Source organism: Mytilus edulis, chromosome 3, assembly GCF_963676685.1.
Source record: "Mytilus edulis chromosome 3, xbMytEdul2.2, whole genome shotgun sequence".
Lineage (NCBI taxonomy): Eukaryota > Metazoa > Mollusca > Bivalvia > Mytilida > Mytilidae > Mytilus > Mytilus edulis.
Genome location: NC_092346.1, coordinates 12,483,558 through 12,511,346, shown reverse-complemented (window position 1 = coordinate 12,511,346; position 27,789 = coordinate 12,483,558). Strand labels below are relative to the sequence as shown.

The following is a 27,789-nucleotide window of genomic DNA, read 5'->3' as shown; positions in this document are numbered from 1 at the left end:
GTTGAACATGTGCACATTGTTAGAATGAAGTGCTTCCACACTTCATACAAAATGTACTTTGGTCAACGCTTTTACACCCCAATGAAGTTACAAAAAGAAGCATTCAATTCTTAAATATTAAATAAGATGTGACATGATCGCCAATAAGACATCTCTACAAGACGCCAGATGACAAAGCAGTGGAAAACTATTGGTCACTGTACAATCTTTAACAATGTGCTTGTATATATTTGATTATCGATAAGCTTCCCAATATACAGTTTAGCCAAATTTTTGTTGCCCTTCAAGTTAAAGTATTGGTCAAGGTAGTTTTTAATAAAGTTGGAAGTTCAATAAACTTGAATCTTATTACACATGTTCCCTATGACGAGATCTTTCTGAACATAACAAAATATAGTGCAAGGGGGCATCCCTGTTCTACAAATGTACATGTACGGACATGTTTTTGTTAAATATTGTGTATCATATGAATTTTAGGCATACACCATATACATTCAAGAACTTAAAACATATATATGTTATTTTAAGTATTAAGAGGGGGTGTCATATGCATGTTCATGGTACATACATTTTATTTATTTATTTATTTTTTCAAAATTTTAGAGTACGTGATGAATTCAAGTCCAAACCAAAGTAGTGCATGTAAAAAACAGTTAAAACGTTTGGAGTATAACAGAAAATGGATTTTAGAAAAGAGAAAGGTTCACAAACAAAGCATTTCTAAAAATACTGAAAGCTCAGATGAAGATAATGATATAGAGTCATTCAATTCCCATCAAAAGTTTTCTTATGCAAATTCTAAGCATGAGCTAGAGTGTCATTCTGGACAAAAGAAATGCAGGAAGACAAACACTAATGCTCCATCTGACACAAACACTGAAAGCGATTCTTCTGAAAAGGATTATACACCTTCTTTAGAGGAAAATGAATGGGACATAGTAGATAAAACAGAAAAAATGTTACCGATTAGTGAATCTGATACTGATGAAGGTGAAAAATCACTAGCTGATGACTTAAAGACATGGGCAAACCAGTTTGAAGTCAAACAAAACTGTCTTGATGCTCTACTAAGGATTTTAAAGAATAATGGACTTGCAGATGAGTTGCCCTCTTGTGCACGTACTTTATTGAAAACACCCAGAATAGTGGAATTAAAGACAGTTTCAGAAATGAGCTATTACCATTTTGGACTAAGGAATATGATCGATCATAATATGAAAAAAATATCGAAAGATTTTAATCTTGACCAGGTTCAGAACCTTAATCTTTCTTTTAATATTGATGGCTTGCCATTATTTAAAAGTAGTAATACAAGTGTTTGGCCAATTCTCTGTTTAATTAACAACATCAAAGAAAGTAAAGTGTTCCCTATCTCATTTGCTTTAGGAACTAGTAAACCTGCAAACCTGGATTTTCTGAATGATACTGTCAATGATTTATTAGAAATTTGTCGAGATGGATTTGTGTTTGATGGACAAAATTTTACAGTCTCTATTTCTTGCATAATTTGTGACGCACCTGCTAAAGCTTTGGTAAAGAACATTAAACAATATTCTGGTTATTGTGGCTGTGATAGATGCAATCAAAATGGTGAATACATAGGAAGAATGACATATCCCCAGGTTTCTAATTTAACACAGAGAACTGACGAATCTTTCAGAAAACATGAACAGGTCCAACACCATAAAGGAAATTCACCTATCACTCAGTTACCTATCGATATGATAAAATGTTTCCCTATTGATTATATGCACCAAGTATGTTTAGGTGTCACTAAACGATTACTTGTAACTTGGATGAGGGGACCTAGAGGAGATTACAGGCTTTCAGGAGCACAAATCAGACAGATCAGTGAAAACTTGGTAGCATTGAAAAAAAATGTGCCTAGAGAATTTGCACGTAAGCCTAGACCATTACTGGAGATAGATCGTTGGAAGGCAACAGAGTTCCGACAGTTTTTGTTGTATACTGGTCAGTTTGCTCTCAAAAGAGTATTGTCACCTCCATATTACAAACATTTCATGGCATTGAGTGTAGCCATATCTATATTAGTTAGTGAGAAACTGACTGCTTTACATAGCGAATATGCTCAAGATTTACTTGAACATTTTGTAAATAAAGGCAGAGAGCTGTATGGAAGGGAATTCCTTGTGTACAATGTACACAGTTTAGTTCATCTTAAAGATGATGCATGTCAGTTTGCATGTCTAGAAAACTGTGCAGCATGGAAATTTGAAAGCTACATGCAACATTTAAAGCGAAAAATAAGAGGAGGAAATCTACCAGCTGCACAGCTTGTCAAAAGAATACAGGAAGAACTAACACTTTCAGAATCAATACCAATGATGAAGGAACGAAAAATCTATTGTAAGGAGCCGAATAATGCTTTTAAAACCAGCCATTCCAAATTTTGTGAAGTTGTATATGCAGATTCCTCTGAAACATTTATGTGCAGAATATATCATTCACAAGAAGCACAATTTTTAATACCATGTGACTCTCGTATTGTTGGAGTAACACGATTTCATCATCTGAACTATGCAATGAAAAGCCTTAGAAAAGATTTTCTCACTCAAAGATGCATGATGGTAAAGCAGGAAAGATATGTAGTGTTTCTTCCACTACTGCATGATTTCCAAGGTAATTAGAATTAGAATTATTTTAACTTTAAGCATGTACATGTTCAAATGGTCCAAAATGATTATTTTAGGGTCAACAATTTACTGACTGACGAAATTGAATGCTAACAATGCATGGTTTTGAATGCCTGTTTTAATTTATAACTTGAGGTAAGCATGAGAACACTTGACAATAAGGTTTAAATACCTTATTTTGTATCAAAATCATTTGAAACCCAGTTTGAAATGAATTCTATTTATTGATTTGTGTTTATATTTAACCCTCATAATGTTATTCTTTATAATCATTTACCATAATTTTGATGAACAATATATAATATTGATTTAATCTTAAGATATTTGTAATTCATTATTTCAGTTTAACCTGAAAAAAAAAAACCATGCCATATTCAGTAGTTGTCTTTGATAGTGACAACTCTGTGGATACTGCTCCAACTTCATGGATAAGTATAGAAGATGAGGTAGAGAAAAAGGTAAGAAAACCGGAGTTATTTACTTTATGGTTTAGATTATGACAAGTTATTAGTATTATTTAAGGAATGACTGTAATATTTTTTTCTGTTTAATCGAAATAACATAAAAAATGTGGTGCACACTGTTAAATAACCTGCCTTGCTGGTTATTCAGTGTTTTTAAAAATGTTGATGCCGTCACGGTCCCATGCCTAAATTATGTCTTTGAGCTGATAAATAAAATGATTTCAGCCAATCATGCAGAAGACGCATTGCATTCAAAATAAATTATATATATATATAGAATGTGCTTTAAATTTAATTCTAATATGACGTATAAAAAAGATAATGTTGTATGATTGCCAATGGGACAACTCTCAACAAGAGACCAAAATGACACCCAAATTAACAACTACAGGTCACAGTATGGTCTTCAATAATGAGCAAAGTCCATACCGCATAGTAAAGTAAGGACTTCACCTTCTTTATTTTTAAAAGTAGTAGCAAGGCATAAAAGTTTACTTTAGTATCAAAATAATGAATGGGTCTGAATACTACCGGACGTTGTGGAATACTAGAAAAATCCATGTTTGTGTACACAGAATTATTGCTCAAGGGGAATATCATTATATATATACAATTCTATTACAGGGTACATGTTACTGGCCTTTAAAAAATATCAGACAAAAAATAAAGGATCAGCAGATTCCTGACAAAAGAAAGTGGTCCCTACATGATTGCAGAGTGATCAGTGATGTTGGTAAGTACATTACTATTTGTTACTACTAAAATTCAGGTATACATCCCAAGTCAGGAGCCTCGTGCCTTTGTTAGTCTTGTATTTTTTTAATTTTAGTTTCTTGTGTACAATTTGGAAATTAGTATGGCGTTCATTATCACTGAACTAGTATATATTTGTTTAGGGGCCAGTTGAAGGACGCCTCCGGGTGCGTGAATTTCTCGCTACATTGAAGACCTGTTGGTGACCTTCTGCTGTTATTTTTTCTATGGTCGGGTTGTTGTCTCTTTGACACATTCCCCATTTCCATTCTCAATTTTATGAAAGTAGATTTTTGTTGACCATAAAAGAAATATGAAGGAAATGATAATATTTTAAACAAATGTACTTCTGTTCCAATATATTAACATGCAGCTGATCGACCTTAGTCAATCATTTTGTTTTGTAAATTTCTATTTTAACAGTATACCAAGACTATAAAAAAGCAAGGAAAGCATCAAAAAGGGGAGAAGTTACCTCCAACGTAGAATCGGAAGATGAAGCTAGCTTGCCACAAGATTCCTTAATTGTTCAAGCAGGAAGCACAAGGACTACAAATATTCCCGCAAGATACCGAGATCATGAATCAAGTGATACCAGTGAAGGTTAATATACATGTATATATATATAAGTATGTCTGAACCAGTGACAACTTTACTATGACATTTAGTGCCACAATATCTCATGATTTTGAATTCCAGCCAAAGAAGAACAAAAAATTTGCTACTGTACATTGTTGGGCTGTTATTTAGACAAATCTTTTGAATTATGTAAGAATACATGTCTTTCAAAAGATAAAAATATTAGCAGAAAAATCAAGCAATTTAAAGGAGAGAAAAAAAAGTAATAGTAATTTAAACACTTTTACATGTTTTTAGGATTGGAAAAAAAAGAAACCTGCAATGGTACATCAAAAACTAATAACAATTGTTAACAACTTTTATCCTGTTGAAATCAACAGTCTCCACCAAAATCTTTTCTGACTACAATGTACTAGTGTTTCTTGTGTGTAACAAATGATACCTAAAAGTTACAAGTCTAAATAAAATTTGCTAATGGTGCAGACTGAATCAATATTCTACTTAAAATCAAGGAATGCAGTCAAGTATGTTGAATGAAAAGATAATTTGAAATAATGGTTATTAAAATTAAAATTTAATTTCAGAAGAAGAGAATAATGAAGAAACATGTGAAGAAAACCAGCAAAAGACTCCTAAGCAGAAGACTCCTACATATGAACTCCCTAAATCTCCTACATATGAACTCCCTAAATCTCCTATGTATGGTGAGGATATGTTATTTCTTTTAAGCCTTTTCTCAGGGGTGTGTGAAAGAGTTCTGTGCATTTTATTTTTTTTCAAATCATATAACATTTTTTCACAGGGTAGGGAGTATAATTAAAAGCAAAATTTAACTTTAGAAAATAGTTATAATAATTGTGATATATAAAATAATTGGTCATTATCTATTCAAGATTTTTTTAAACTGTTCACTGACAATCAGATGCTTCAAATATTCTTCCACCAACCTGAGAGTAATATAGCAAGCAATTCAGGCTCATCAGGCCTCTACATTATCTAGTTTTTAACTTGTCCCTTTCTGAAAGTCAAATGAAACTAACTTTTATTTAAAATTTTAAAGCTAAGGCAAAACTCCATATGAAGGACCTTTTAATTAAAGGAGGCTTATACTCAGAAGAAGCACTTACATTGGTTTCTTTCCGCTGGTTAGCCACTGCCAGCATGTTCAAATACGTTCAATTAATGAATATTTATTTTATTTTGTGTGATCAATAAAACAATCACTCAATTTTTATTAAACATCAGACAAGTAGTATGTATGGTGAATCTACTTGCCCTACACCTGTGTCCACTTGTCCTGAACAAAGGGTGATGTCGAGTCCTGCTCATTTGATTCATCGTAAGGAGGTTTGATAAAAAGAGGATTTTTAAAACTAGAATAAAAAGATCCTGTATTTCAATTGCATTTTTTTATTACAGATCTACAACAACAGTCTCAAAGAATGCAAAGAGATGCACAAGTAAGACCAGAAGAGGGTTTGCCACTACTCAAAAGACCTGGTCGTAAAGAACAAGGGGAGACCATTTTGTCACAAGGTTACTACTACTATTAATGTTATCATATTCCATTGTTATTTTTATTTAATGTTCTCTTGCAAAAATATTTTTATCTATTTATGACAACTGAAAGATCTATTTATTCTCATAAAATTAAATTCATACTTATTAATACTAATGTAGAATAAGTTTTAAAATATTTACCAATATATTTTTTAAAAAAAATCCATGCATGTCTATTTATAATGTTTTTCATACTTATTTAACAGTGCTTGATCAAATGAAGACTTTAGAAAGTCAAGTGGAAAGTATGAAGCTTACACTTGATAAAGTGGCAGCTGTCATTTTAAAGCAAGACGAAGAGGTTGGGGAGTCACTGGAGGAAGTTCTTCCTGAAAAGATATGCACAGTAACAATGATGCAAGAGCTAGAAACTAGACTGAAAGAAGATGGGGAATTCCAAAAGAAACTGGTATTTTGAGTTTATTTATTTTATTAAATTTTGGAAAAAAGGGTTCACTGGTGTTACAAATGAATGCTTTTATTCATAAGTTTGTTTGCGTTTATGATTAAAAAGAACAAAAAAAGTAAAAAAATGAATCCTATAGTGTCAATATATAATTAGCACAAATTCAGGAATTTTAGGTTTTAGAATTTCAAACAATTAGACTGCTTATGAAAAATTTGGTTAAAAAAGGAGAATTATAAATAAAACTCTTTTAGATCAAATGTCTCTTTTTATTTCAGATCAACATACTATCAAAGTACAGTTTGACTGGCCAAAAGGGAAAACTGTGCTTTATGGATACAAGCTCATGCAAAACTATTTTAAGTAAGTTTAAAAAAGGGTTTTTGTTATTATCTCAATTAGTAAGTTATTGCTATCTTTAATTCCTGAAAATATTGGAACAATTATGTTTAAATAGATATTTATAGCAATAAAACACCCTCTTATACTGTTCTCTCCTTCTGATGTGCTTAATCATTAATAAAACTTTGATGACCCTGAATTCTGCATTCTTCAATAATAAAATTGACCCGTCTAAAACGGTCTTGAAATTTATTTAAACTGAAATGATTTGAATATGAACCATGAAAATATGTATATTTTATTGTTTCTTGTATTGATTATAATATTTCTAATGGACTTTAATATCTGTTACAGGATCGATAAGAAGAGCAACAAAAGATCGCTTTAAGATTAAAGACCTGGAATATGAAATAGCGGAAGTCTTGAGAAATGCTCCAAACCATCCTGGAGGAGCAAATTATGTGAAGGTATGACTTCTTATACATAATGAACTTGTCAATTTATTCCTATATTTCATTAAATATTTGAAAATTTTGTTTGGCACATATGTCATGTATCGACAAAGTGTAAATTTGTAGGGAGCAGCATAAACTCATCGGGCATTTGATGAAAAAAAATAGTATGAGAAAGAATTCATGAGATATAATCTGTTACTCCTGTTCAAATCAGGGATTTTTAACAGGATGTAGTTAATAAATGCTGAGTTCATAACACAATTTTGAACATCTTTTTAAGTGTTAAAAAAACAAGAACTGTCATTAAACTTAAAATTGTCTTTGTTCAAGTCCTTTTTTTTTAAATATTAAGGTTATAATCTGGCGCGCAAATAGCCTATGATGTCAGCACTCAAATGACCACATGTTCATATTTTATTTGTCCAAATATCCTATACCCACTGTATATGTTTGACACTTCAATTGTATAAAATATAATGGTTGATATTGTGAGGTGCCACTGATTGATACTGATTAGATGTTTTCTAATATATATGAACATAACTGGTCTATTGGGTTTAGAAATTAAACAAATGTTCAATAGTTTTTGCACGAATGATATTTATGTAATATATTTAAATTTCAGAAGAATGTAGCTGGCAAAAGGAAAAGAGGAATGGTTGAGGAGGAAAAAGAGAACTGATGATCATGAAATAAAATAAATCAATATCTTCCCTTAATTATTGTTGCAATCTTTTATTTTGTTGATTGTGTCATCTAAGAAACAATGACATGCTAAACATAATGAAAACTAAAGATCAAAAGAAGGAACATAAGATCAGCAATTACAGCCAATTTCAATAAGTATGTAGCTAAAGGTATCATCTTTGGTTAGCTTGCTTGCTAGCTGAACTTTGAAGTCATTGTAAGGTAAGGTATACCACCCTCCTGCCGATCTGACTGTCTGTAGGACAAGTTACTTCGAAAAGAGGGTGGTATACCTTACCTTACAATGAATTCACAGTTCAGCTAGCAAGCAAGCTCACCAAAGATATTACCTTTAGCTATATACTTATTGATATCAGCCGTAAAACCAACAGAAAATTTGAAATCTTTGGGTGGGATACTAATTGAATGCACAATAAGTTATACATGGCAGTTAATTCAAAACAGAAAAAAACAGTGAAAGGAGATATGGGAGATATATCAATGAGACATCAATCCAACAACAACAACAAAAAAAACCAAACGAGACAACTGACAAAGCAGATGTTTTGAGCTCAATTTTTTTTTAATTTCATGTAAGAGAAGAATTGCTATCTTTGACAACTGAGACAATTAACCACTAGAAACCAAACGGCATAGAAGTTAACTCCGATAGGTTACTGGACAGTCTTCTTCAACAAATAAATTTTAAGACACTTGAAAGATATTGAAAAAATTATTACAATCTAGATGTGCAGATTACTTGTGAAAACATTTATCAAACATTTTATTTAATGTTCTGATTATATTTTCTGAAAAGTAAAACCAGAAGAAATGTTTGAATTATGTTTTAAAAATATTTTTTTTAATGTGATCAAACATTTAATGATATTCTATAAACATACACACAAAACATTGATACAAAACATTTTTAAAACATTGGCTTCAAATTCTGAAACATTTTAATGATGTTTTAAAGATATTGACATGTTTTGAAAAATGTTTGGAAAATATTTCAAAGATGTTTTTAGAATATAACATTTATCAAACATTTATACAATGTTATATGAAATGTTTTTTTAACATTTTCTGAACATTTAGACAAGAAAAATGTTTGAATTATGTTCTAAAAATGTTTTTTTTATTTTTATTAAATATTTTAATGATATTCCTTAAACATACCTCATAAAACAAGAATTAAAAACATTTCAAAAACATATTTAAAACATTGTCTTCAAAATTCATTAACATTTTAATGACGTTTTACAGATATTATTGAAATGTTTTGGAAAATATTTGGAAAACATTTCTGACGCCATACTTTGTAACATGATTATGATATTTTCTGCGATATCTTTATAACATTTGACAAAATATTTTGTTAACATTTAAAAGATGTTTTTGTGTTAACTGGGTAGACATCAGCCCGTGATAGCTCAGTTGGTAGAGCGGGAGACTGTAGTGTGATAGAATCTAGGAATCTCTAGGTCGGTGGTTCGACGCCGCCTCACGGGATATATTTTTGTCACCTTCCCTTTTTAGCCGAGGATTTGTTCTTTTCTTCAATGTGAGATTATATTCTCGGAAACTATTTGACTGGGTTTTTCTTTCTTGTTTGAATGATAATAATAAAGTAACAAACACATAAAATCCACTATGAATGATATATTAAAGGCGTAACATTGCAAAAATAACTTGTTAATATAATAGCTTCAGGCAAATAGAGTGTGTGCACCAAGTCAATTCTTAGATGTACAGTCTTGCAAAGAAATAGCACATATTAGTGGGAACAATCATTAGAATTTTATACATTCAAGTAATAGACTGTAACGATACTAGAGAGGTATTATCGTCTCAGAAATTGGACCTTTCAAATCAATACGAGTCAGGGAAGAAGCTGAGGTTTTTTGCTGATGCCTAGTGATCAGTCTTCGTCAACCGGAAGAAAATTCACATGTTTCAAATCATGCCAAGACAGATAGTCTTTCGAATGGACCTTTCAATTATTTTTTTTCTATTTTTGAGTACCTATACACTGTCGACCATGCTGTTGGTTAGATAAAAAGAATGGAAAACTGTCCATGTAAATTTACATCGAAACTATACGACTGTTAATTGATATGCAACCAAAACGATGCACGTGTACTCTGAAAGGTATACCGTCAAACTCACAAATAAAATCCGGGTATCTTCATGTTTTTGTCGATACACATTTCCTTGTCAAAGAGATTTTGATCGTAACAAGTTGACATGCGTAACAAGAAGGGATCGAATTTAATAAATTGAATGGTAAAAAACTAATTGCTCCGGGTGAGGATCGAAATCACAACCTCCGCATTCCTCATACTGTGCTATGCACAGTGAAGGTACTGTCTATAAGTACGGCGCGCTAACCGATTGTGCCACCGGAGCAATGTTACAAAGTGACATAAAACTTAAGCTTTTATACATCAGTTGATTTCTCGGTAAACGTCTGCATTATAAATGATTTCGAAGAATCTTTTTATTTCACTTACTAATGTTATGTTTTACATTTACTTTATTGATTGGATCAATATATAGTTTGGACGCTCCTGTTATGTTATGTTAAATAAAATGCGAATAATTATATTAAATATAAAGAACGCTGACTTTTCCGTTCATCGTGATTGAGATTTTGTCATGTCCTAATTATAAATATTGAGTAAGGTGTTCATGAAAACATTACTTTAAAATAGGCCACATTTTTAACATCATATGACCAACTTCCGCAGAACTTGATTCTTTACAATAAATACACAAATTTACTGGCAATAGACATCAGCCCGTGATAGCTCAGTTGGTAGAGCGGGAGACTGTAGTGTGATAGAATCTAGGAATCTCTAGGTCGGTGGTTCGACTCCGCCTCACGGGATATATTTTTGTCACCTTCCCTTTTTAGCCGAGGATTTGTTCTTTTCTTCAATGTGAGATTATATTCTCGGAAACTATTTGACTGGGTTTTTCTTTCTTGTTTGAATGATAATAATAAAGTAACAAACACATAAAATCCACTATGAATGATATATTAAAGGCGTAACATTGCAAAAATAACTTGTTAATATAATAGCTTCAGGCAAATAGAGTGTGTGCACCAAGTCAATTCTTAGATGTACAGTCTTGCAAAGAAATAGCACATATTAGTGGGAACAATCATTAGAATTTTATACATTCAAGTAATAGACTGTAACGATACTAGAGAGGTATTATCGTCTCAGAAATTGGACCTTTCAAATCAATACGAGTCAGGGAAGAAGCTGAGGTTTTTTGCTGATGCCTAGTGATCAGTCTTCGTCAACCGGAAGAAAATTCACATGTTTCAAATCATGCCAAGACAGATAGTCTTTCGAATGGACCTTTCAATTATTTTTTTTCTATTTTTGAGTACCTATACACTGTCGACCATGCTGTTGGTTAGATAAAAAGAATGGAAAACTGTCCATGTAAATTTACATCGAAACTATACGACTGTTAATTGATATGCAACCAAAACGATGCACGTGTACTCTGAAAGGTATACCGTCAAACTCACAAATAAAATCCGGGTATCTTCATGTTTTTGTCGATACACATTTCCTTGTCAAAGAGATTTTGATCGTAACAAGTTGACATGCGTAACAAGAAGGGATCGAATTTAATAAATTGAATGGTAAAAAACTAATTGCTCCGGGTGAGGATCGAACTCACAACCTCCGCATTCCTCATACTGTGCTATGCACAGTGAAGGTACTGTCTATAAGTACGGCGCGCTAACCGATTGTGCCACCGGAGCAATGTTACAAAGTGACATAAAACTTAAGCTTTTATACATCAGTTGATTTCTCGGTAAACGTCTGCATTATAAATGATTTCGAAGAATCTTTTTATTTCACTTACTAATGTTATGTTTTACATTTACTTTATTGATTGGATCAATATATAGTTTGGACGCTCCTGTTATGTTATGTTAAATAAAATGCGAATAATTATATTAAATATAAAGAACGCTGACTTTTCCGTTCATCGTGATTGAGATTTTGTCATGTCCTAATTATAAATATTGAGTAAGGTGTTCATGAAAACATTACTTTAAAATAGGCCACATTTTTAACATCATATGACCAACTTCCGCAGAACTTGATTCTTTACAATAAATACACAAATTTACTGGCAATAGACATCAGCCCGTGATAGCTCAGTTGGTAGAGCGGGAGACTGTAGTGTGATAGAATCTAGGAATCTCTAGGTCGGTGGTTCGACTCCGCCTCACGGGATATATTTTTGTCACCTTCCCTTTTTAGCCGAGGATTTGTTCTTTTCTTCAATGTGAGATTATATTCTCGGAAACTATTTGACTGGGTTTTTCTTTCTTGTTTGAATGATAATAATAAAGTAACAAACACATAAAATCCACTATGAATGATATATTAAAGGCGTAACATTGCAAAAATAACTTGTTAATATAATAGCTTCAGGCAAATAGAGTGTGTGCACCAAGTCAATTCTTAGATGTACAGTCTTGCAAAGAAATAGCACATATTAGTGGGAACAATCATTAGAATTTTATACATTCAAGTAATAGACTGTAACGATACTAGAGAGGTATTATCGTCTCAGAAATTGGACCTTTCAAATCAATACGAGTCAGGGAAGAAGCTGAGGTTTTTTGCTGATGCCTAGTGATCAGTCTTCGTCAACCGGAAGAAAATTCACATGTTTCAAATCATGCCAAGACAGATAGTCTTTCGAATGGACCTTTCAATTATTTTTTTTCTATTTTTGAGTACCTATACACTGTCGACCATGCTGTTGGTTAGATAAAAAGAATGGAAAACTGTCCATGTAAATTTACATCGAAACTATACGACTGTTAATTGATATGCAACCAAAACGATGCACGTGTACTCTGAAAGGTATACCGTCAAACTCACAAATAAAATCCGGGTATCTTCATGTTTTTGTCGATACACATTTCCTTGTCAAAGAGATTTTGATCGTAACAAGTTGACATGCGTAACAAGAAGGGATCGAATTTAATAAATTGAATGGTAAAAAACTAATTGCTCCGGGTGAGGATCGAACTCACAACCTCCGCATTCCTCATACTGTGCTATGCACAGTGAAGGTACTGTCTATAAGTACGGCGCGCTAACCGATTGTGCCACCGGAGCAATGTTACAAAGTGACATAAAACTTAAGCTTTTATACATCAGTTGATTTCTCGGTAAACGTCTGCATTATAAATGATTTCGAAGAATCTTTTGATTTCACTTACTAATGTTATGTTTTACATTTACTTTATTGATTGGATCAATATATAGTTTGGACGCTCCTGTTATGTTATGTTAAATAAAATGCGAATAATTATATTAAATATAAAGAACGCTGACTTTTCCGTTCATCGTGATTGAGATTTTGTCATGTCCTAATTATAAATATTGAGCAAGGTGTTCATGAAAACATTACTTTAAAATAGGCCACATTTTTAACATCATATGACCAACTTCCGCAGAACTTGATTCTTTACAATAAATACACAAATTTACTGGCAATAGACATCGGCCCGTGATAGCTCAGTTGGTAGAGCGGGAGACTGTGGAAAAAAGTCGAGTGGACCTTTGTATGACAGGACGTTGTTTTTGTGTACAGTGAAAATATTACTTTATTATAAGTTATTGCTCGGATTACCAAGCTAAAATATGGATTATTAACATTCTAACTTGTTTTAGAAGTAAGTTCTTTTCATTGATATTGAAAAAACCGTCTTTATTAACTGTTTGAAATGTGGTAAATATTGTTGGATTGAAAGAGGCTACCCGAGGGTGAATTGTATAACTGTTTTTAACTATATTTATAATGGAAAGACTCCCGTCGTTATTAACGAGTACTATAGAAAACGCATGTAGACAATTTCGTCATATATCATTTACTGTGCATGGTGAGAATGACAGAGCCCGTGTATCTATAGTTTTTACAAATCAAGATAGTAATAAGACTAAAAGAAAATCAAATTCTACTGTCAATCGTGATAAAAAACGGATGAAAGAATATAATACTGATGATGCAAACAGTTCTATTAGTGAGAACCATAAAGATGTGATTTGTTCAGATCGTTCATCTGAAATTAGTCAAATACCGAGTGAAGAGGTATCGACAAATACCCTAGATATAATGGACATTGGCGATAACCCGTCTATGGCCTCTACTACTTCAGGTAACATTGAAGTTATAGAGAGTCCAAATATAGAACTGTCAATCGATACAGGTAATGAATTGTCTTTGCCACCAACCTGTTTAAAGGGTAAACATGTAAACAATGTGGAAAAATGTAAACAAAGAATAACTGTTGATAGAATTGAAAAGAATAAGTGTACAGTAGAAGGAGACAATTTAGTAACAAAATGTACAATTAGTAAAAAGAATAATAGCGATATTGTATCCACTACGTCACCAGGTGCACAATCATGTGATAAAGTGAAAGAACATAATAGAAAAGTACCAGAAAGTGGAATTATAAGGAAAATTGTTTTTAAAAAAAGCCGGAGCGGTATGGACATGTTGATTGGAAAAACGGAAAGAGGACGTCTGGTATTGTTTCATATGAGTGGTAAAAATTTTGAACTTCTCCTTCCCGGGGAACATGAGTACTCTAGATATAACAAAGTGCTAACCGAGGATTTTGAAGATGTACGAACAACACCATTTATGAATGATGAAGTGAATGAAGGTATATTGAAGATGGAAAAAGTTGTGAAAATGAAAAGACTGTAATTTTTTTATTGATATTTTGTAATTTGTTTTTGTAGAGAGAAAGTGGGTATGTTTCTGTGAGAAAATGTGAGAAAAAGCTTTTGCTGAACGATGATAATTATACTGTGATGTTGTTTGCTTGTCTTATAATTGCTGATAATTGCCTTAATTTTAATACTTTCGATTTTATTTGCGTTGTGGAATGGAGACCAGCCCTGTGCGAACTATTATTTCGATTGTAACATTTTATGTCATATTTCGGGCAATAAGACTGTACAAACATCTAACTCTTTTGATTTTTCATTGTATTCTGTGTAAGCTTTAAATAGTTGTGAATGTATGAGATGAGTGGAAGATTAGATAGAGATTGAATATAAGTATAGGGATATGATATTTTTCTATAATAATGATATGTATATGTATATAAATATGAGTATCGAAAGTAAATAATCAGACAATTATGTTCGTGACAAATATTTCACGCTATATAGATAATGTTTGAAATGATATTCGTTTCAGAGAAAGGACAATAACTAATGGCAATGTTTTCAATTTTGTGTAACTAAAACTGTGATATGTATATATGAATTGTGGATTATAATAAAGATAAAAAAAAAAAAAAAAGAGCGGGAGACTGTAGTGTGATAGAATCTAGGAATCTCTAGGTCGGTGGTTCGACTCCGCCTCACGGGATATATTTTTGTCACCTTCCCTTTTTAGCCGAGGATTTGTTCTTTTCTTCAATGTGAGATTATATTCTCGGAAACTATTTGACTGGGTTTTTCTTTCTTGTTTGAATGATAATAATAAAGTAACAAACACATAAAATCCACTATGAATGATATATTAAAGGCGTAACATTGCAAAAATAACTTGTTAATATAATAGCTTCAGGCAAATAGAGTGTGTGCACCAAGTCAATTCTTAGATGTACAGTCTTGCAAAGAAATAGCACATATTAGTGGGAACAATCATTAGAATTTTATACATTCAAGTAATAGACTGTAACGATACTAGAGAGGTATTATCGTCTCAGAAATTGGACCTTTCAAATCAATACGAGTCAGGGAAGAAGCTGAGGTTTTTTGCTGATGCCTAGTGATCAGTCTTCGTCAACCGGAAGAAAATTCACATGTTTCAAATCATGCCAAGACAGATAGTCTTTCGAATGGACCTTTCAATTATTTTTTTCTATTTTTGAGTACCTATACACTGTCGACCATGCTGTTGGTTAGATAAAAAGAATGGAAAACTGTCCATGTAAATTTACATCGAAACTATACGACTGTTAATTGATATGCAACCAAAACGATGCACGTGTACTCTGAAAGGTATACCGTCAAACTCACAAATAAAATCCGGGTATCTTCATGTTTTTGTCGATACACATTTCCTTGTCAAAGAGATTTTGATCGTAACAAGTTGACATGCGTAACAAGAAGGGATCGAATTTAATAAATTGAATGGTAAAAAACTAATTGCTCCGGGTGAGGATCGAACTCACAACCTCCGCATTCCTCATACTGTGCTATGCACAGTGAAGGTACTGTCTATAAGTACGGCGCGCTAACCGATTGTGCCACCGGAGCAATGTTACAAAGTGACATAAAACTTAAGCTTTTATACATCAGTTGATTTCTCGGTAAACGTCTGCATTATAAATGATTTCGAAGAATCTTTTTATTTCACTTACTAATGTTATGTTTTACATTTACTTTATTGATTGGATCAATATATAGTTTGGACGCTCCTGTTATGTTATGTTAAATAAAATGCGAATAATTATATTAAATATAAAGAACGCTGACTTTTCCGTTCATCGTGATTGAGATTTTGTCATGTCCTAATTATAAATATTGAGTAAGGTGTTCATGAAAACATTACTTTAAAATAGGCCACATTTTTAACATCATATGACCAACTTCCGCAGAACTTGATTCTTTACAATAAATACACAAATTTACTGGCAATAGACATCAGCCCGTGATAGCTCAGTTGGTAGAGCGGGAGACTGTAGTGTGATAGAATCTAGGAATCTCTAGGTCGGTGGTTCGACTCCGCCTCACGGGATATATTTTTGTCACCTTCCCTTTTTAGCCGAGGATTTGTTCTTTTCTTCAATGTGAGATTATATTCTCGGAAACTATTTGACTGGGTTTTTCTTTCTTGTTTGAATGATAATAATAAAGTAACAAACACATAAAATCCACTATGAATGATATATTAAAGGCGTAACATTGCAAAAATAACTTGTTAATATAATAGCTTCAGGCAAATAGAGTGTGTGCACCAAGTCAATTCTTAGATGTACAGTCTTGCAAAGAAATAGCACATATTAGTGGGAACAATCATTAGAATTTTATACATTCAAGTAATAGACTGTAACGATACTAGAGAGGTATTATCGTCTCAGAAATTGGACCTTTCAAATCAATACGAGTCAGGGAAGAAGCTGAGGTTTTTTGCTGATGCCTAGTGATCAGTCTTCGTCAACCGGAAGAAAATTCACATGTTTCAAATCATGCCAAGACAGATAGTCTTTCGAATGGACCTTTCAATTATTTTTTTTCTATTTTTGAGTACCTATACACTGTCGACCATGCTGTTGGTTAGATAAAAAGAATGGAAAACTGTCCATGTAAATTTACATCGAAACTATACGACTGTTAATTGATATGCAACCAAAACGATGCACGTGTACTCTGAAAGGTATACCGTCAAACTCACAAATAAAATCCGGGTATCTTCATGTTTTTGTCGATACACATTTCCTTGTCAAAGAGATTTTGATCGTAACAAGTTGACATGCGTAACAAGAAGGGATCGAATTTAATAAATTGAATGGTAAAAAACTAATTGCTCCGGGTGAGGATCGAACTCACAACCTCCGCATTCCTCATACTGTGCTATGCACAGTGAAGGTACTGTCTATAAGTACGGCGCGCTAACCGATTGTGCCACCGGAGCAATGTTACAAAGTGACATAAAACTTAAGCTTTTATACATCAGTTGATTTCTCGGTAAACGTCTGCATTATAAATGATTTCGAAGAATCTTTTTATTTCACTTACTAATGTTATGTTTTACATTTACTTTATTGATTGGATCAATATATAGTTTGGACGCTCCTGTTATGTTATGTTAAATAAAATGCGAATAATTATATTAAATATAAAGAACGCTGACTTTTCCGTTCATCGTGATTGAGATTTTGTCATGTCCTAATTATAAATATTGAGTAAGGTGTTCATGAAAACATTACTTTAAAATAGGCCACATTTTTAACATCATATGACCAACTTCCGCAGAACTTGATTCTTTACAATAAATACACAAATTTACTGGCAATAGACATCAGCCCGTGATAGCTCAGTTGGTAGAGCGGGAGACTGTAGTGTGATAGAATCTAGGAATCTCTAGGTCGGTGGTTCGACTCCGCCTCACGGGATATATTTTTGTCACCTTCCCTTTTTAGCCGAGGATTTGTTCTTTTCTTCAATGTGAGATTATATTCTCGGAAACTATTTGACTGGGTTTTTCTTTCTTGTTTGAATGATAATAATAAAGTAACAAACACATAAAATCCACTATGAATGATATATTAAAGGCGTAACATTGCAAAAATAACTTGTTAATATAATAGCTTCAGGCAAATAGAGTGTGTGCACCAAGTCAATTCTTAGATGTACAGTCTTGCAAAGAAATAGCACATATTAGTGGGAACAATCATTAGAATTTTATACATTCAAGTAATAGACTGTAACGATACTAGAGAGGTATTATCGTCTCAGAAATTGGACCTTTCAAATCAATACGAGTCAGGGAAGAAGCTGAGGTTTTTTGCTGATGCCTAGTGATCAGTCTTCGTCAACCGGAAGAAAATTCACATGTTTCAAATCATGCCAAGACAGATAGTCTTTCGAATGGACCTTTCAATTATTTTTTTTTCTATTTTTGAGTACCTATACACTGTCGACCATGCTGTTGGTTAGATAAAAAGAATGGAAAACTGTCCATGTAAATTTACATCGAAACTATACGACTGTTAATTGATATGCAACCAAAACGATGCACGTGTACTCTGAAAGGTATACCGTCAAACTCACAAATAAAATCCGGGTATCTTCATGTTTTTGTCGATACACATTTCCTTGTCAAAGAGATTTTGATCGTAACAAGTTGACATGCGTAACAAGAAGGGATCGAATTTAATAAATTGAATGGTAAAAAACTAATTGCTCCGGGTGAGGATCGAACTCACAACCTCCGCATTCCTCATACTGTGCTATGCACAGTGAAGGTACTGTCTATAAGTACGGCGCGCTAACCGATTGTGCCACCGGAGCAATGTTACAAAGTGACATAAAACTTAAGCTTTTATACATCAGTTGATTTCTCGGTAAACGTCTGCATTATAAATGATTTCGAAGAATCTTTTTATTTCACTTACTAATGTTATGTTTTACATTTACTTTATTGATTGGATCAATATATAGTTTGGACGCTCCTGTTATGTTATGTTAAATAAAATGCGAATAATTATATTAAATATAAAGAACGCTGACTTTTCCGTTCATCGTGATTGAGATTTTGTCATGTCCTAATTATAAATATTGAGTAAGGTGTTCATGAAAACATTACTTTAAAATAGGCCACATTTTTAACATCATATGACCAACTTCCGCAGAACTTGATTCTTTACAATAAATACACAAATTTACTGGCAATAGACATCAGCCCGTGATAGCTCAGTTGGTAGAGCGGGAGACTGTAGTGTGATAGTACACGTGCAATTTTATACATTCAAGTAATAGACTGTAACGATACTAGAGAGGTATTATCGTCTCAGAAATTGGACCTTTCAAATCAATACGAGTCAGGGAAGAAGCTGAGGTTTTTTGCTGATGCCTAGTGATCAGTCTTCGTCAACCGGAAGAAAATTCACATGTTTCAAATCATGCCAAGACAGATAGTCTTTCGAATGGACCTTTCAATTATTTTTTTTCTATTTTTGAGTACCTATACACTGTCGACCATGCTGTTGGTTAGATAAAAAGAATGGAAAACTGTCCATGTAAATTTACATCGAAACTATACGACTGTTAATTGATATGCAACCAAAACGATGCACGTGTACTCTGAAAGGTATACCGTCAAACTCACAAATAAAATCCGGGTATCTTCATGTTTTTGTCGATACACATTTCCTTGTCAAAGAGATTTTGATCGTAACAAGTTGACATGCGTAACAAGAAGGGATCGAATTTAATAAATTGAATGGTAAAAAACTAATTGCTCCGGGTGAGGATCGAACTCACAACCTCCGCATTCCTCATACTGTGCTATGCACAGTGAAGGTACTGTCTATAAGTACGGCGCGCTAACCGATTGTGCCACCGGAGCAATGTTACAAAGTGACATAAAACTTAAGCTTTTATACATCAGTTGATTTCTCGGTAAACGTCTGCATTATAAATGATTTCGAAGAATCTTTTTATTTCACTTACTAATGTTATGTTTTACATTTACTTTATTGATTGGATCAATATATAGTTTGGACGCTCCTGTTATGTTATGTTAAATAAAATGCGAATAATTATATTAAATATAAAGAACGCTGACTTTTCCGTTCATCGTGATTGAGATTTTGTCATGTCCTAATTATAAATATTGAGTAAGGTGTTCATGAAAACATTACTTTAAAATAGGCCACATTTTTAACATCATATGACCAACTTCCGCAGAACTTGATTCTTTACAATAAATACACAAATTTACTGGCAATAGACATCAGCCCGTGATAGCTCAGTTGGTAGAGCGGGAGACTGTAGTGTGATAGTACACGTGCAATTTTATACATTCAAGTAATAGACTGTAACGATACTAGAGAGGTATTATCGTCTCAGAAATTGGACCTTTCAAATCAATACGAGTCAGGGAAGAAGCTGAGGTTTTTTGCTGATGCCTAGTGATCAGTCTTCGTCAACCGGAAGAAAATTCACATGTTTCAAATCATGCCAAGACAGATAGTCTTTCGAATGGACCTTTCAATTATTTTTTTTCTATTTTTGAGTACCTATACACTGTCGACCATGCTGTTGGTTAGATAAAAAGAATGGAAAACTGTCCATGTAAATTTACATCGAAACTATACGACTGTTAATTGATATGCAACCAAAACGATGCACGTGTACTCTGAAAGGTATACCGTCAAACTCACAAATAAAATCCGGGTATCTTCATGTTTTTGTCGATACACATTTCCTTGTCAAAGAGATTTTGATCGTAACAAGTTGACATGCGTAACAAGAAGGGATCGAATTTAATAAATTGAATGGTAAAAAACTAATTGCTCCGGGTGAGGATCGAACTCACAACCTCCGCATTCCTCATACTGTGCTATGCACAGTGAAGGTACTGTCTATAAGTACGGCGCGCTAACCGATTGTGCCACCGGAGCAATGTTACAAAGTGACATAAAACTTAAGCTTTTATACATCAGTTGATTTCTCGTAAACGTCTGCATTATAAATGATTTCGAAGAATCTTTTTATTTCACTTACTAATGTTATGTTTTACATTTACTTTATTGATTGGATCAATATATAGTTTGGACGCTCCTGTTATGTTATGTTAAATAAAATGCGAATAATTATATTAAATATAAAGAACGCTGACTTTTCCGTTCATCGTGATTGAGATTTTGTCATGTCCTAATTATAAATATTGAGTAAGGTGTTCATGAAAACATTACTTTAAAATAGGCCACATTTTTAACATCATATGACCAACTTCCGCAGAACTTGATTCTTTACAATAAATACACAAATTTACTGGCAATAGACATCAGCCCGTGATAGCTCAGTTGGTAGAGCGGGAGACTGTAGTGTGATAGAATCTAGGAATCTCTAGGTCGGTGGTTCGACTCCGCCTCACGGGATATATTTTTGTCACCTTCCCTTTTTAGCCGAGGATTTGTTCTTTTCTTCAATGTGAGATTATATTCTCGGAAACTATTTGACTGGGTTTTTCTTTCTTGTTTGAATGATAATAATAAAGTAACAAACACATAAAATCCACTATGAATGATATATTAAAGGCGTAACATTGCAAAAATAACTTGTTAATATAATAGCTTCAGGCAAATAGAGTGTGTGCACCAAGTCAATTCTTAGATGTACAGTCTTGCAAAGAAATAGCACATATTAGTGGGAACAATCATTAGAATTTTATACATTCAAGTAATAGACTGTAACGATACTAGAGAGGTATTATCGTCTCAGAAATTGGACCTTTCAAATCAATACGAGTCAGGGAAGAAGCTGAGGTTTTTTGCTGATGCCTAGTGATCAGTCTTCGTCAACCGGAAGAAAATTCACATGTTTCAAATCATGCCAAGACAGATAGTCTTTCGAATGGACCTTTCAATTATTTTTTTTCTATTTTTGAGTACCTATACACTGTCGACCATGCTGTTGGTTAGATAAAAAGAATGGAAAACTGTCCATGTAAATTTACATCGAAACTATACGACTGTTAATTGATATGCAACCAAAACGATGCACGTGTACTCTGAAAGGTATACCGTCAAACTCACAAATAAAATCCGGGTATCTTCATGTTTTTGTCGATACACATTTCCTTGTCAAAGAGATTTTGATCGTAACAAGTTGACATGCGTAACAAGAAGGGATCGAATTTAATAAATTGAATGGTAAAAAACTAATTGCTCCGGGTGAGGATCGAACTCACAACCTCCGCATTCCTCATACTGTGCTATGCACAGTGAAGGTACTGTCTATAAGTACGGCGCGCTAACCGATTGTGCCACCGGAGCAATGTTACAAAGTGACATAAAACTTAAGCTTTTATACATCAGTTGATTTCTCGGTAAACGTCTGCATTATAAATGATTTCGAAGAATCTTTTTATTTCACTTACTAATGTTATGTTTTACATTTACTTTATTGATTGGATCAATATATAGTTTGGACGCTCCTGTTATGTTATGTTAAATAAAATGCGAATAATTATATTAAATATAAAGAACGCTGACTTTTCCGTTCATCGTGATTGAGATTTTGTCATGTCCTAATTATAAATATTGAGTAAGGTGTTCATGAAAACATTACTTTAAAATAGGCCACATTTTTAACATCATATGACCAACTTCCGCAGAACTTGATTCTTTACAATAAATACACAAATTTACTGGCAATAGACATCAGCCCGTGATAGCTCAGTTGGTAGAGCGGGAGACTGTAGTGTGATAGAATCTAGGAATCTCTAGGTCGGTGGTTCGACTCCGCCTCACGGGATATATTTTTGTCACCTTCCCTTTTTAGCCGAGGATTTGTTCTTTTCTTCAATGTGAGATTATATTCTCGGAAACTATTTGACTGGGTTTTTCTTTCTTGTTTGAATGATAATAATAAAGTAACAAACACATAAAATCCACTATGAATGATATATTAAAGGCGTAACATTGCAAAAATAACTTGTTAATATAATAGCTTCAGGCAAATAGAGTGTGTGCACCAAGTCAATTCTTAGATGTACAGTCTTGCAAAGAAATAGCACATATTAGTGGGAACAATCATTAGAATTTTATACATTCAAGTAATAGACTGTAACGATACTAGAGAGGTATTATCGTCTCAGAAATTGGACCTTTCAAATCAATACGAGTCAGGGAAGAAGCTGAGGTTTTTTGCTGATGCCTAGTGATCAGTCTTCGTCAACCGGAAGAAAATTCACATGTTTCAAATCATGCCAAGACAGATAGTCTTTCGAATGGACCTTTCAATTATTTTTTTTCTATTTTTGAGTACCTATACACTGTCGACCATGCTGTTGGTTAGATAAAAAGAATGGAAAACTGTCCATGTAAATTTACATCGAAACTATACGACTGTTAATTGATATGCAACCAAAACGATGCACGTGTACTCTGAAAGGTATACCGTCAAACTCACAAATAAAATCCGGGTATCTTCATGTTTTTGTCGATACACATTTCCTTGTCAAAGAGATTTTGATCGTAACAAGTTGACATGCGTAACAAGAAGGGATCGAATTTAATAAATTGAATGGTAAAAAACTAATTGCTCCGGGTGAGGATCGAACTCACAACCTCCGCATTCCTCATACTGTGCTATGCACAGTGAAGGTACTGTCTATAAGTACGGCGCGCTAACCGATTGTGCCACCGGAGCAATGTTACAAAGTGACATAAAACTTAAGCTTTTATACATCAGTTGATTTCTCGGTAAACGTCTGCATTATAAATGATTTCGAAGAATCTTTTTATTTCACTTACTAATGTTATGTTTTACATTTACTTTATTGATTGGATCAATATATAGTTTGGACGCTCCTGTTATGTTATGTTAAATAAAATGCGAATAATTATATTAAATATAAAGAACGCTGACTTTTCCGTTCATCGTGATTGAGATTTTGTCATGTCCTAATTATAAATATTGAGTAAGGTGTTCATGAAAACATTACTTTAAAATAGGCCACATTTTTAACATCATATGACCAACTTCCGCAGAACTTGATTCTTTACAATAAATACACAAATTTACTGGCAATAGACATCAGCCCGTGATAGCTCAGTTGGTAGAGCGGGAGACTGTAGTGTGATAGAATCTAGGAATCTCTAGGTCGGTGGTTCGACTCCGCCTCACGGGATATATTTTTGTCACCTTCCCTTTTTAGCCGAGGATTTGTTCTTTTCTTCAATGTGAGATTATATTCTCGGAAACTATTTGACTGGGTTTTTCTTTCTTGTTTGAATGATAATAATAAAGTAACAAACACATAAAATCCACTATGAATGATATATTAAAGGCGTAACATTGCAAAAATAACTTGTTAATATAATAGCTTCAGGCAAATAGAGTGTGTGCACCAAGTCAATTCTTAGATGTACAGTCTTGCAAAGAAATAGCACATATTAGTGGGAACAATCATTAGAATTTTATACATTCAAGTAATAGACTGTAACGATACTAGAGAGGTATTATCGTCTCAGAAATTGGACCTTTCAAATCAATACGAGTCAGGGAAGAAGCTGAGGTTTTTTGCTGATGCCTAGTGATCAGTCTTCGTCAACCGGAAGAAAATTCACATGTTTCAAATCATGCCAAGACAGATAGTCTTTCGAATGGACCTTTCAATTATTTTTTTTCTATTTTTGAGTACCTATACACTGTCGACCATGCTGTTGGTTAGATAAAAAGAATGGAAAACTGTCCATGTAAATTTACATCGAAACTATACGACTGTTAATTGATATGCAACCAAAACGATGCACGTGTACTCTGAAAGGTATACCGTCAAACTCACAAATAAAATCCGGGTATCTTCATGTTTTTGTCGATACACATTTCCTTGTCAAAGAGATTTTGATCGTAACAAGTTGACATGCGTAACAAGAAGGGATCGAATTTAATAAATTGAATGGTAAAAAACTAATTGCTCCGGGTGAGGATCGAACTCACAACCTCCGCATTCCTCATACTGTGCTATGCACAGTGAAGGTACTGTCTATAAGTACGGCGCGCTAACCGATTGTGCCACCGGAGCAATGTTACAAAGTGACATAAAACTTAAGCTTTTATACATCAGTTGATTTCTCGGTAAACGTCTGCATTATAAATGATTTCGAAGAATCTTTTTATTTCACTTACTAATGTTATGTTTTACATTTACTTTATTGATTGGATCAATATATAGTTTGGACGCTCCTGTTATGTTATGTTAAATAAAATGCGAATAATTATATTAAATATAAAGAACGCTGACTTTTCCGTTCATCGTGATTGAGATTTTGTCATGTCCTAATTATAAATATTGAGTAAGGTGTTCATGAAAACATTACTTTAAAATAGGCCACATTTTTAACATCATATGACCAACTTCTTCTTCTTCTTCTGGAAGTCCACCCTATCTGCAGGGTCACCGCATTTAAAAATTTTGTTTATTTTTAAAATTGCGTTGTTTAAAATTTTATCTACTGGTTAAAATTTAAAATAATATTAACAGTTATAATAGGATAAAACTAAAAATTAGTTAAAACAGGAACTTGTATGTACACTATACATTTAAAATTATAAAATGGATAAAAGTAATCTTATCAGTTGTTTATATTCTCTTAGCAACGGAAAGTGAAAGGAACTACTAATCTGTACTAGTAATTGGTTAAATTTATGGACTAGTATGGTTTCTTAATAAGTTTAAATATATGTAGTTAAAAGATAAAATGGTAAGGGATATGAATAAAACAAGAGACTTGTAAAAAATAGTTTTAAGTAAAACAGTAGAGTTTGTCAATAGAATTTGGGTCTATAAGATTATTTACAGGGGTAATTAATACATATGCTCTAGTTATGGTTTAACTATGAATTACTTAGTATTAATTAAGTATATAGACAAAGTAGTATAATACTTGTTATATGTTACATTCCCACGACTGACAGCCACTTGTAGTTTAAGCTCAGACCTCAACTGATTGTTCATTTGTTTTCTAAAAGTTGGGTTCTTTTAGCATGCAATGCATAGATCCAGTCTTTGCAGATTCGTTCTAAGTCTCTCTGCTGAGGCACAGTTATAAGGTCGTTCCTAGAACAGTCAACCAACAATTCTAGAAGATCCTCATCAGAATCAATTATACTGCAATAGTGGATATGATTATCCTCTAGTAGGGATTTTAGTCTATCTTGATGGATTTTTCTCACACAATTCAGACTTTCACAGTTGATTAGGAAATGTTTATAATCCTCAGGTCCTACCATGCACAATTTGCATTCTGCAGATTTTGTTCCGTCAAATCGGTTGGTAATACTTTGGGTTTTGTAAGTTCCTGTAAGTATCCTGGATTTTATTATCCCTTTGCTGACATCTCTTTTATTATCTCTGACACTGCTCCAACAGAAGTTTGGTTTTTTAAAGTTCCAGTTGTTTACTTCCATATATTTGAGTGTTGATTTGCTTCTAGCAGATTCGGTCCATTTGTTTTTCCAGGTTTTGTCTATAACTTCATGAGTCAATCGTTTCCAATTTTTCTCAGGATTTAGTATAATCTCATGTGCGGATGGAAGATCGTAAGATTTGAGAGTTCTGTCCACATTTATATACCAACTATTTGATTTATCATCTTTTGTAGCTAGCTGTCTAATTCCAATTTTACACTCAATTGAGTTGGGATCTTTTGATATTCTTAGAAATAGGGAAATGACAGCTTTATGTACGAGTTGCTCAATAGATTCGGCTCCGAGTAAGATATAGATAGCAGCATCTGCAGTTCTTTGTGGTAAGGATAGAATTTGTTTAAAAGTTTTTTTCTGAAAAGCTTCTAATTTTTGTATATCGGTTTTAGTAATGTTGAGAATTTCAATTCCATAGAGCATTCTTGGTATAACATAAGTCCGCCATAGTTTATACGATAATAGTGGATTTATACCATTTATTCCATGTAATCCAGCTCCTAATAGGGAATACATTGTAGCTCTTGCAACAGAAATTCTATTCTCTACATTTGGATTATTTTTTTCTTGTCTTTCAATTCCTAAATGTTTAATGTTTTGCTTTTCGCCTATTTTTTCATTAAAAAGTTGAAGATTTATATCTTTATTCTTCTTGTTAATCATTAGAATTTCAGTCTTTTTGCTGTTTATCTTTACCCGATCGTTTTTGGTACAGTTTTCAATGATGCGTAGTTGGGTTGAGGCATCATGTTCTGAGCCAGCACATAGCATTATGTCATCTGCGCACGTTGGGCAACCCACATAATTGGTTCCGATTTTAATTCCTATGTTTGTGGATTCAAGAGTATCGAGGATATTCTTATTATAGGCCTTGTAAAAATTGGCAGAGAGAATTCCACCTTGTTTGACTCCCTGCTCATTCACAAATGTTTCCGAGATATATCCTTGAGATTTAACTTGTGTAGTTGTTTTGTTATATAGTTCCTTAATTAGTAACCATGTAGCTCCATTAATTCCTTGATGATATAATTTCCAGAATAGGTGTATATGGTCTACCACGTCAAATGCTTTTTCTGCATCCAGAGTTATTAGAATGAGACACTCGTTTTTATCTTTGGCTTCGTTAATTGCTTCAGAGATGAGAAGAGCAAT

The 27,789-nt window shown here is 33.2% G+C and overlaps 1 protein-coding gene and 19 non-coding genes across 21 annotated transcripts; 9 read left to right on the top strand and 11 right to left on the bottom strand.

Moving 5' to 3' along the window:
- The first annotated feature begins 10 nt into the window (after window positions 1-10).
- LOC139515831 (uncharacterized) lies at window positions 11-7,932 on the top strand. 2 transcript variants are annotated; one of them, XM_071305548.1, is made up of 10 exons: window positions 2,527-2,640; window positions 2,998-3,112; window positions 3,743-3,851; window positions 4,295-4,474; window positions 5,035-5,154; window positions 5,870-5,986; window positions 6,217-6,419; window positions 6,648-6,779; window positions 7,113-7,225; window positions 7,839-7,932. In XM_071305548.1, exons 2-8 carry the CDS (start codon window positions 3,020-3,022, stop codon window positions 6,657-6,659), a joined length of 834 nt encoding a protein of 277 aa, XP_071161649.1. In that variant the 5' UTR covers window positions 2,527-2,640; window positions 2,998-3,019; the 3' UTR covers window positions 6,660-6,779; window positions 7,113-7,225; window positions 7,839-7,932. The 2 variants fall into 2 exon arrangements, with proteins under 2 accessions (XP_071161648.1, XP_071161649.1); XM_071305547.1 differs by lacking the exons at window positions 4,295-4,474; window positions 5,035-5,154; window positions 5,870-5,986; ... (2 more) ...; window positions 7,113-7,225; window positions 7,839-7,932 and having other exon boundaries at window positions 11-2,640; window positions 3,743-3,764.
- Window positions 7,933-9,322: 1,390 nt separating this feature from the next.
- Window positions 9,323-9,412, top strand: Trnay-gua (transfer RNA tyrosine (anticodon GUA)). The gene is given in 2 exon segments: window positions 9,323-9,359; window positions 9,377-9,412. It is a non-coding gene; the product is annotated as a tRNA-Tyr (tRNA).
- Window positions 9,413-10,199: 787 nt separating this feature from the next.
- Trnai-uau (transfer RNA isoleucine (anticodon UAU)) lies at window positions 10,200-10,309 on the bottom strand. Its single transcript has 2 exons — window positions 10,272-10,309; window positions 10,200-10,235 (listed from the first exon to the last, which is right to left on the bottom strand). It is a non-coding gene; the product is annotated as a tRNA-Ile (tRNA).
- A 391-nt stretch (window positions 10,310-10,700) lies between these two features.
- On the top strand, window positions 10,701-10,790 carry Trnay-gua (transfer RNA tyrosine (anticodon GUA)). The gene is given in 2 exon segments: window positions 10,701-10,737; window positions 10,755-10,790. It is a non-coding gene; the product is annotated as a tRNA-Tyr (tRNA).
- Window positions 10,791-11,577: 787 nt separating this feature from the next.
- On the bottom strand, window positions 11,578-11,687 carry Trnai-uau (transfer RNA isoleucine (anticodon UAU)). Its single transcript has 2 exons — window positions 11,650-11,687; window positions 11,578-11,613 (listed from the first exon to the last, which is right to left on the bottom strand). It is a non-coding gene; the product is annotated as a tRNA-Ile (tRNA).
- Window positions 11,688-12,078: 391 nt separating this feature from the next.
- Window positions 12,079-12,168, top strand: Trnay-gua (transfer RNA tyrosine (anticodon GUA)). The gene is given in 2 exon segments: window positions 12,079-12,115; window positions 12,133-12,168. It is a non-coding gene; the product is annotated as a tRNA-Tyr (tRNA).
- Window positions 12,169-12,955: 787 nt separating this feature from the next.
- Trnai-uau (transfer RNA isoleucine (anticodon UAU)) lies at window positions 12,956-13,065 on the bottom strand. The gene is made up of 2 exons: window positions 13,028-13,065; window positions 12,956-12,991 (listed from the first exon to the last, which is right to left on the bottom strand). It is a non-coding gene; the product is annotated as a tRNA-Ile (tRNA).
- A 3,058-nt stretch (window positions 13,066-16,123) lies between these two features.
- Window positions 16,124-16,233, bottom strand: Trnai-uau (transfer RNA isoleucine (anticodon UAU)). The gene is made up of 2 exons: window positions 16,196-16,233; window positions 16,124-16,159 (listed from the first exon to the last, which is right to left on the bottom strand). It is a non-coding gene; the product is annotated as a tRNA-Ile (tRNA).
- A 391-nt stretch (window positions 16,234-16,624) lies between these two features.
- Trnay-gua (transfer RNA tyrosine (anticodon GUA)) lies at window positions 16,625-16,714 on the top strand. Its single transcript is given in 2 exon segments — window positions 16,625-16,661; window positions 16,679-16,714. It is a non-coding gene; the product is annotated as a tRNA-Tyr (tRNA).
- A 787-nt stretch (window positions 16,715-17,501) lies between these two features.
- Trnai-uau (transfer RNA isoleucine (anticodon UAU)) lies at window positions 17,502-17,611 on the bottom strand. Its single transcript has 2 exons — window positions 17,574-17,611; window positions 17,502-17,537 (listed from the first exon to the last, which is right to left on the bottom strand). It is a non-coding gene; the product is annotated as a tRNA-Ile (tRNA).
- A 391-nt stretch (window positions 17,612-18,002) lies between these two features.
- On the top strand, window positions 18,003-18,092 carry Trnay-gua (transfer RNA tyrosine (anticodon GUA)). The gene is given in 2 exon segments: window positions 18,003-18,039; window positions 18,057-18,092. It is a non-coding gene; the product is annotated as a tRNA-Tyr (tRNA).
- Window positions 18,093-18,880: 788 nt separating this feature from the next.
- Window positions 18,881-18,990, bottom strand: Trnai-uau (transfer RNA isoleucine (anticodon UAU)). Its single transcript has 2 exons — window positions 18,953-18,990; window positions 18,881-18,916 (listed from the first exon to the last, which is right to left on the bottom strand). It is a non-coding gene; the product is annotated as a tRNA-Ile (tRNA).
- Window positions 18,991-19,937: 947 nt separating this feature from the next.
- Trnai-uau (transfer RNA isoleucine (anticodon UAU)) lies at window positions 19,938-20,047 on the bottom strand. Its single transcript has 2 exons — window positions 20,010-20,047; window positions 19,938-19,973 (listed from the first exon to the last, which is right to left on the bottom strand). It is a non-coding gene; the product is annotated as a tRNA-Ile (tRNA).
- A 947-nt stretch (window positions 20,048-20,994) lies between these two features.
- Window positions 20,995-21,104, bottom strand: Trnai-uau (transfer RNA isoleucine (anticodon UAU)). Its single transcript has 2 exons — window positions 21,067-21,104; window positions 20,995-21,030 (listed from the first exon to the last, which is right to left on the bottom strand). It is a non-coding gene; the product is annotated as a tRNA-Ile (tRNA).
- Window positions 21,105-21,494: 390 nt separating this feature from the next.
- Trnay-gua (transfer RNA tyrosine (anticodon GUA)) lies at window positions 21,495-21,584 on the top strand. The gene is given in 2 exon segments: window positions 21,495-21,531; window positions 21,549-21,584. It is a non-coding gene; the product is annotated as a tRNA-Tyr (tRNA).
- A 787-nt stretch (window positions 21,585-22,371) lies between these two features.
- Trnai-uau (transfer RNA isoleucine (anticodon UAU)) lies at window positions 22,372-22,481 on the bottom strand. Its single transcript has 2 exons — window positions 22,444-22,481; window positions 22,372-22,407 (listed from the first exon to the last, which is right to left on the bottom strand). It is a non-coding gene; the product is annotated as a tRNA-Ile (tRNA).
- Window positions 22,482-22,872: 391 nt separating this feature from the next.
- On the top strand, window positions 22,873-22,962 carry Trnay-gua (transfer RNA tyrosine (anticodon GUA)). The gene is given in 2 exon segments: window positions 22,873-22,909; window positions 22,927-22,962. It is a non-coding gene; the product is annotated as a tRNA-Tyr (tRNA).
- Window positions 22,963-23,749: 787 nt separating this feature from the next.
- Window positions 23,750-23,859, bottom strand: Trnai-uau (transfer RNA isoleucine (anticodon UAU)). Its single transcript has 2 exons — window positions 23,822-23,859; window positions 23,750-23,785 (listed from the first exon to the last, which is right to left on the bottom strand). It is a non-coding gene; the product is annotated as a tRNA-Ile (tRNA).
- A 391-nt stretch (window positions 23,860-24,250) lies between these two features.
- On the top strand, window positions 24,251-24,340 carry Trnay-gua (transfer RNA tyrosine (anticodon GUA)). Its single transcript is given in 2 exon segments — window positions 24,251-24,287; window positions 24,305-24,340. It is a non-coding gene; the product is annotated as a tRNA-Tyr (tRNA).
- Window positions 24,341-25,127: 787 nt separating this feature from the next.
- On the bottom strand, window positions 25,128-25,237 carry Trnai-uau (transfer RNA isoleucine (anticodon UAU)). The gene is made up of 2 exons: window positions 25,200-25,237; window positions 25,128-25,163 (listed from the first exon to the last, which is right to left on the bottom strand). It is a non-coding gene; the product is annotated as a tRNA-Ile (tRNA).
- Between the last annotated feature and the right edge of the window lie 2,552 nt (window positions 25,238-27,789).